Genomic DNA, 7,907 nt, shown 5'->3' on the forward strand with positions numbered 1-7,907 from the left:
CTTAACTCCTCCTAGCTGTGTAACCAGGATCAAGTCCCTGAACCCCAACTGCCTAAACTACCACAAGGTAGTTGTAGCCTGCCCAGGTACTTCCTCCCCAGGAGGCCCAGACTCAGCCTCTTCCTCACAGTCTCAGCTGGGATGTCCTGAGCCCCCCATCTGTCCACAGCACACCTGTCCCTTGCTCTGGCTGTCCCTCCTAGGGGACAGGGCCTAGCCTGAAGCGAGAGACTCAACCACCAGGCTTAGGTCCAAGTCCCACCAGAGCAGTGAGCCAGAACAGACCACATGGCTTTTCTGACCCTCAGTTTCCTCATCTGTAAATGTGGAGAATCTCATCAAGTTGTTTCATAAATTTTTAAAAAGGCCTTTCCCAAAGCACTTTTTGTGCTACCCACCTTGTCTGAAGGGCCGTCCAACTCCACCTAGAGCCAGCACAGGCAAGGCCCAGGCCCAGAGCCTGGAGCCCAGAGCCCTGGAACCTAGAGGCCTGGAGCCCACAACCCAGAGCCATGGAGCCCTGGAGCCCAGAGGCCCAGAGCCCAGAACCCAGAGCTCCAGAGCCCAACAGGCCTGGAGCCCAGAGCCTGGTCTGCTCCCTTAGCTCTGCCCCCGACAGGCCTTGGGCAAATGCCTTCAGCCCCCAAGCCTCCACTCCACGACCTCCCAAGGTGTCCTAGACTCAGACAATACAGACCGAGCTCCCTGGGAGGGGCAGTGTGATGCAGAATGTGGGGGACTGGTGATGGTGCATCATTGTTACCCTGTCTACTCCTCACAGATCAGTGTCGACCGGGGCTTGAAGTGGGAAGAGGCCTATGGGAAATCGCTCAAGATGACCGGCCCTTATGACGGCTTTTACCTGTCCCACAAGGTGAGCCAGAACACTGACCTCCCTGCATAAAGAAGATGCGGAGCCGATTCTCAGAGACCATCCTGCTCCTCCTGCCCCTGGCTCAGAGGCAGCCTACGGTCCCCCAGGTCTCACACGGCCCCCAGGGCCCCCTGGGCCCTCGCTCAGACAAGTCACTTTCCCATTGGATCCCCTGTTTCTTCCAAAGTGTTAGAGAGTGGTGGGCTGTGTCCCCTTCCAGCAATAGCACAGAGAGGCGCAAAGCCCATCTTGGGACTTACTCTCCAGAAAGTGAGGGTCAGAGAAGGGGCCAGCTCAGGGCTGCCTCGTCCGCACCAGGCAGGAGGGATAGGAGCAGCCAGGGAGAGGGCCCTGGGCCCCCCAGGCTCTCCAGGTCTCAGTTTCTTCTTGTGTAGAATTATGGGGGGAGGGCTGAACTTGATGATCTCTAAGGACCCTTCTATTCCAAATCTCTGAGGCTGTCTGGGCTCTTCCTTTACCCTTTTGGACCTGAGTTTTCTCATCTACCCCAAGAGTGATGGAGCTCTGTCCACCTCCCCCTTTGACATTCCCTGCTTCTAGGTTCGAGGCAACAGGAAGAACTGCCTGCTGGCCGAGCAGAGCCACGGGAAGCACTTTATCCTGTACAAACCCAACATTGGCAAGCAGAGCCAGCCTGAAAGTCTAGACAGTCTGTGCAGGAAGTTCCGGCGGGTGAGTGATGGCCGAGGGCCCCGTACCCAGCCCTGTGCCTTGCCTTCCCAAAAGAAAGGGGAGAGAGGGAGATACTCGCAGGCAAGGAGAGTTTGGGTGCCTCTGGGAGCTCCTCAGACACAAAGCCCTACTTGTTCTGGGTCTGGGTGTGTTGGGAGCAATAAGAGCCAGGTTTCTTCCTGGGGAGAAGCGGCCTAAGAGCCACAAGGGCAAAAAAACCAGTCCACATTCTGTAAGTCAGTGAGCATTGTTGCCAGGTGCCACGTGCCAGGCCCGGCCTTAAGCAGCAGAGGGCCCAGGGACAAAGCTGAAATCTCCTTGCCCTCCAGGAGCCCACATCCTGCTGGGAGATGATGAGAACTCTCTGCCCCCTTCCCCACTCTGCTGTCAGTACAGCTTCTCCCTCCAGCTCCTCCCACCCTTTGCCCCCTCCTGGACCTGAAGCCACAGGTTCGAATCCTTGTGCACCCTGCTGGCAGGGCCAGGGCCAAGGGGGTCGGGGTCCCTGCCCAGAATGAAGCCACCTTCAGTCACCAGCTCATATGGGTGACTGGAACTGCAGTGTTTCTGCTGCTCACACCCCCACTTTGGGAGCATCCACCACTACAAGGGCTGACCAGCCCAAAGCGTGGGGAGATCCTGAGGGGAGGGGCCTGCAGTGAGTCAGGGGCAGGGCTGGGACGTCCTGAATGGCCACAGCTTTCCCTGCTGCCTCTGCTCTCCCCATAACCCCGAGGGCGCCCCCCTCTCCGGGATCCCCAGAGCATGAGTGAAGCTCCTCGTGCCTCCCTCTGCAGGTGACAGCCGAGGACGCCAAAGAGCACTGGGAGAGCAACTACACCTTCTCTCTGAAGCACTGCAGCCATGCTGTTTGGTGAGTCAGGGGAATGCGGCACCGGAGTCCTCCCTCCTTCCCTCCCCCTCCCCCGCAGACCCTTCCTTCAGGAAACCTCCCAGGTCCCAGAGGGCCCACCCAGGAGCAGCAGGGGGAAGCTGGCTCAAGGTCAGAGCAGTCTCTAAAGAGGAAAGCTGCCCCAGAGTGCGGTGGGCTGCACTGGGCGTGGGGGACTTTGGGGGGAAGTGTGATGGGCCCTTAGAGAACGAGCCAAGGCGGGAGGGGGTGATCCTAGGGCAGAGAATGGGGCTCTCCTTCTGCTGCCTGACCCTGCCCACTCCCGCCAGGAACCGACATTGCAAAGTGGTCCAAGAGGGCAGGGAGTGCCTGCAGGGTGCCCGCCTGCGGCACTACCACATGCTGTGCGGGGCCCTGCTCCGCGTCTGGAGCCGCATCGCCAGCGTCATTGCCGAGGTGACCAGCAGCAGCTACCTGCAGATCGTGAGGCTCAAGACCAAGGACAAGAAGAAGCAAGTTGGTGAGCCGGGCATCTTCTGGGCAGGAGGGGTCCGAGGGCAGCTGGGCGGTGCTGGCACTGACCAGGGGACGTGTCTCTGGCAGGGATCAAGATCCCTGAGAGCTGCGTGCCCAGGGTGCTGGAGGAGCTGAAGCAGATGGACGCCGACGTGAAGCGGAAACAGGCCCGCGCCGCCCAGCCCGTGGGGCTCCCGGACCCCCTGCCCCCGCCCTTCCAGGCGGCCCTGCTGGGCTCCTGGCCCCCCCCTATCCATGCACTCCAACCCCACCGAGGTCTTGGACCTGACCTCCAGTCCCCTGGACGATGGCCTCCCCGGTGGACTCCTGGGCCTGGACTCCACGGGCCTGCCCTTCTCCCCCCAGGCCCCTCAGCTGAACCTGCCACCGCCCAGGTTCACCTTTCCCCCGTCTCTGGACAGATCGGGGCCCAGCCTGCCCAGCAGCCACCCGCTGCCCCCCCACGAACCCTTGCCTCTCCTGCAGCTTCGGCCCCCTCCAGATGACCTCACCTCCCAGGGGGACATCAATTTCAAAGAGATCCTGGAAGACATGTTGAGGTCTTTGAACGTGGTCCCCCCCGAGACCTCCCTGGGCCTGGAGCGCCAGAGTGTCATCCAGTTCAGCCCCCCTTTCACAAACTCCTAGGGCTAGGAGCCGGCACCCCCCCTCCCTCCCCAGACAGCCCTTTAACCCCCCAGGAGATGAGGGGGGCAGGAGCCCTGCTTCTCCAGGAGTGTTAGGGCATGAGTAGGAAGGAGTGGACAGGTGACTAGGAAACTATAGAGTTCCTTTTAAAACAAACAAACAAAAAATTTATTTATATATAATATACATTCACACATCTATATAAATATAAATTTTTTATGTTATATATTAAGGGTAGGGGACTGGATGGATTGTCATCCAATGGCTGAGGCCTCCCAACTCTGTGATTTCCCTTCCCCCTTCTCCAGTCACGCCGTTGTTAAGTCATTGCCCCAGGTTTTGGGTGGCAGGGATGATGCTGACCCCCCACCCCACCCCATTCTCCACTGTCAGGTAGACTACTGAGGGGGAAAGGCCAAGACGAAGGCACCCTCACATCCCCCAGAACACTCGGGAGCAGGGGCACAGGGAAGGGCTATCCGTTCCCTACACTGACTGCCCAGAGCCCGAGCCCAGGCTCACCCCCCCCCTCCCAGGTGTGCCCTCTGTGGAAAGAGCTGAGAATCCCCGATGGAGATCTGAGAGGCAGAACCGCCATCCTGCCCAGCCCCTTCCCTTTGGAGAGGCTGGAGGGAGCTGGGCCAGAATCCGAGGGTCCCGTGCCCCCCACTCTGGAGCCTTGGCACTTCTCTGATTCCCCGCCCCCTAGAAAAGCTAGGGAACCCCCTGGTTGGGTCTGATCAGAGGAGAGGGAGGATATTCTCAGCGGCAGCATCACCCCCAGCCCCAGCCCTTTTCCTTTTGCCCCCCGGGTATCCCGGCAGCTCCTCTGCCAGCCCAGGGTCCCCTCAGGTTCCAGGAGCCCCTCCCCATTCCCTGAGATCTCTGGGTCGGGCGCTGTCTGCTGGGGAAGCTGAGCTTCGGGTTTTCTCTAACCCTTTTAAAGGGCCCCTTGTTTTCCCTAAAAAGTGGGAGCTCAATGCTAGAAGAGGCCTTAGAGATCATCTGATCAGACAGGGAAACTGAGGCTCGGGGCCCTCCCTGCCCCATGATTGGCTTTCTGTCTCCCTTTCCCAACTGCTCCGTTTTTGCCTTCTCTCGAGGAATCGAGGCACAGCTGGCCTGGAGAGAGGAAAGGGTGGGAAGCAGACAGCAGAGAGCTATGGCGACTCCCCCTTCTAGTCTGCACCCCATTTTCTAGGGCTGACAGGTGGCTTGTCCTGGCAGGCTCTCTTTCACCACTGCTTCCGCCTCACTTTTTCAGGGGGTGCCGAGTGAATGAGTTTCAGGGAGCAGTGGTTTCAGGGAGCAGTGGCCGGGTTTGACCTGGATTTCTCTTCCCTGGGTGCCTGCCCCTTCCCCTGCCCTTGTGCCCAAAGGGTAGCAAAAGGGCCTTGCCTCCTCTTTTCTTCCAGGGCAGCACCATTCTGCTCCTCCTCTTCCTCCTCCCTCTCTATTTATGATGTCCCCTCCCCAGCACTGGGGAAATCTGGCGCGGCCACCGGACCCCCCCAGAACTGCGGGAGCTGTAAACTCAGGAAAAACCGAAGGTGCTCTCTCTCCCTCTCACTGCCTCCGCCCCCACCCCCACGAGCAGGATGCTTTTCATGGGTGAACCCCACCACCGCCGCCTTTTAATATATGCAATTCTCTCCTCTAATTGTATAGCACCTTCACCCCCTGACCCCAGGACAGGCAGGGTCAAATATCCGTCACTGGGGGTCTCGCCCTAAGTTATTGCCTCAGTCCTGCTGATGGTGTGTCGTGTGTGAGTGCGTGCGTGCGTGTGCGAGCGAGAGCGCCTCGTGTCACCCCTCCCTCTGTGCACTTTGGAATCTGCTTGTTATGTTGGGCCTTCTTGGATTTCTATGTGTATTTATAATTAATTGAAATGTATATATGTAAAGATTTTTTTTTTTTAGAACATGTGCCTTTTGACTAATTCCTAAATTTTCTACTTGTACCTTACCTTGAAGAATAATTTTGCATTCATTCTGCTCAGTAAAGATGGAAACTCGGGCCACCCTGTGCAGTTTGTCCAGTTGGGAGTCCCTCCTGTCCCCAACCTCCCCGCTAGGGATTCTGGGAAGGACAGCGAGAGCCAGGTCTGGGGGTCCCCATCCTGTTGGTTTTCTCATGGGTTAGAGGCTGTCTTTGGATCACCACAGCCCAGCTTCACATGTCGAAGGTTCGCTAGAGAGCGGTAGACTTTCCCTCATTTTACAGAGGGAAAAGAAGGTGGGAGGTAGCCATGTTAAAGGTCACCCAGAAGGTCAGCAGCAGTCGGGACTAGCACACCGCAAGCTCGACCCTTCTCCTCACAGGGGCCAGAGGGAATGGTCCAGACAGAGGGAGAGCCCGACAGCTGACGTCACGCCAAGTGCCCGGGATGCACAGGAAGGCCAAAGGAGGCCCTGCCCTCGAGAAGCCCGCATTCTGATAGGAGACAAGGGCTTAGACCAGCTACATCCAGGATAAATCGGGACTGAGGAGCAGAGGGAAGGCCCTGGAACTAAAGGGTCAGCAAAGCTTCCTGGAGAAGGGGAGTCTTAGCTGGGACTGGAAAGGAGCCAGAGGCAGCTGTGAGAAGAGAATGCTGGGTCCCAAGGTCCCTGAGTCTTGAGATGGGTCTGAGGGGTCAAAGGGGCCGGGTTATAAATGAGAAGCTAATCCTGGGGGCAGCGGGGAACGCCGGGCTCTGCCAGCCTTGCCTGGCAAGATCGTCCTAGCTGAGAGGGCTTGGGGCAAGCTCTGCTGCCGGCGGCCTGTGGTCACGAGGGCCTGGGGAGGGGAAGGAGCAAGCCTAGGGATGTTGGGAGTCAACAGAACTTGGCACGTGTCGGTTATGGGGGGGCAAGGAGCCAAGAAGGGCACAGGGGCGGTGAGCATCCATAACAGGCAGCCCTCCGAGGGATGGGAGGTTGGGAAGGGGGAGAGGTCAGGTGTCTGCGGGGAATCCGGGTCAAGATGTCCAATATTTAGAGATGGGCATTTCCAGGCAGAGAGGTGGGGGAAAAGAGCCCTGGGAATCATCTGCGGTGACTGGTGATCTCTGGGAGCAGAGCACGGCACGACTGCCCCTGTACCTGGTACGCCTCCTGGCAGCCTCTGGGTCCCAGCCAAAATCCCACCTGGACAGGAAGCTTTCCCTCCCGGAGCGCCTTCCTCCGAGAGCTGTTAAATTGGGCACTTCTAAGGGCGCCTTTTGTCCGTGTCCCAGCTCCTAAGGCAGCGCTTACAGAACAGCCAGATAACACGGGAGGAGCCCAAGGGCAGAGCTTCCGGGCCAGAAAACCTAGAGAGAAGCAAGGCCGGGAGAAAAGGGCGCAGGAGGCCAGAGGCCGAGAAAAGCCCACTCGCTTTGGCCATCGCTGGTAACTCTGGGGAGATCTCTGGTTGTCTGGGTACTAGGGGATGGTAGACCTGCCTCCCCTCCGGTGTCAGTGACGGAAAGTGGTTAAAAAGATGGCGGCTCACGACCGTGTTCGGCTTTCTGGACCATAAGTTAAACTATGCAGAGAGCCTTGGCTCTTGGTAAAGGGCATCCACAAGGGATCGGTAGGAATTATTTCCTACAAGTCTTCCAGATTTAGTCCAAAAGGCTAGAATTTTTTTTCTCCCTAAAGCAACCGAGGGTAAGTGACTTGCCCAGGGTCACACGGCCAGGAAGTGTTAAGTGCCTATGGCTAGATTTGAACTCAGGTCCTCCTGACTTCCTGACTCTATCCACTGCGCCACCTGACTGCTCTCCCCCTCCCCCAGTTTCAATTTTTATAGGACATATACAGGAGATGGAGGCAAAGGTGGGAATATCAACCAATCCACTTTAAGCAGCTACTGTGTGCCAGGCCCTGGGGTTAGGTGGCAATACAAAATCAAAAGTGAAGTCGTTCCTGTCGTCAAACAATTTACCTGCCACGGGGGAGACAAAATACACGGAAAGAAATGAATTTGTGCAAAAATAAGTATGTAGAAGAGGCAGCTAGGGGGCGCAGTGGATAGAGCAGCCACCTGAAGTTTAAAGGACCCGAGTTCAAATCTGGTCTCAGACACTTAGCACTTCCTAGCTGTGTGACCCTGGGCGAGTCACTGAACCCCAATTGCCTCAGCCAAAAAACAAACATCATTTTATGTATCTGTGTCATTTAAATAATGCATACATGGTTTTTTAAAAGACTGCCTAGAACCCCATACTTAGAAGGCAAGAAATGGATGAATCACTCACCATCACTGAGTATTTATTAAGAGCCTACTATGCACCAGGTACTGCGCTAAGTGTGAGACAAGAAAGGCAAGAAATAGTGTCTGCTCTCCAGGAAGTCA

General features: G+C 57.2%; 1 protein-coding gene across 1 annotated transcript in view; it reads left to right on the forward strand.

Moving 5' to 3' along the window:
* SBNO2 (strawberry notch homolog 2) overlaps positions 1-5,603 on the forward strand; it is a 197,269-nt gene extending 191,666 nt beyond the window's left edge. Inside the window, 6 exon segments of the mRNA XM_074305058.1 lie at positions 782-874; positions 1,436-1,567; positions 2,365-2,441; positions 2,750-2,940; positions 3,024-3,178; positions 3,180-5,603. Of these exon segments, the coding sequence (XP_074161159.1) occupies positions 782-874; positions 1,436-1,567; positions 2,365-2,441; positions 2,750-2,940; positions 3,024-3,178; positions 3,180-3,584 (1,053 nt within the window). The 3' untranslated portion in view covers positions 3,585-5,603.
* Positions 5,604-7,907: the final 2,304 nt, after the last annotated feature.

Source organism: Sminthopsis crassicaudata, chromosome 1, assembly GCF_048593235.1.
Source record: "Sminthopsis crassicaudata isolate SCR6 chromosome 1, ASM4859323v1, whole genome shotgun sequence".
In the NCBI taxonomy this organism is placed as follows: Eukaryota; Metazoa; Chordata; class Mammalia; order Dasyuromorphia; family Dasyuridae; genus Sminthopsis; species Sminthopsis crassicaudata.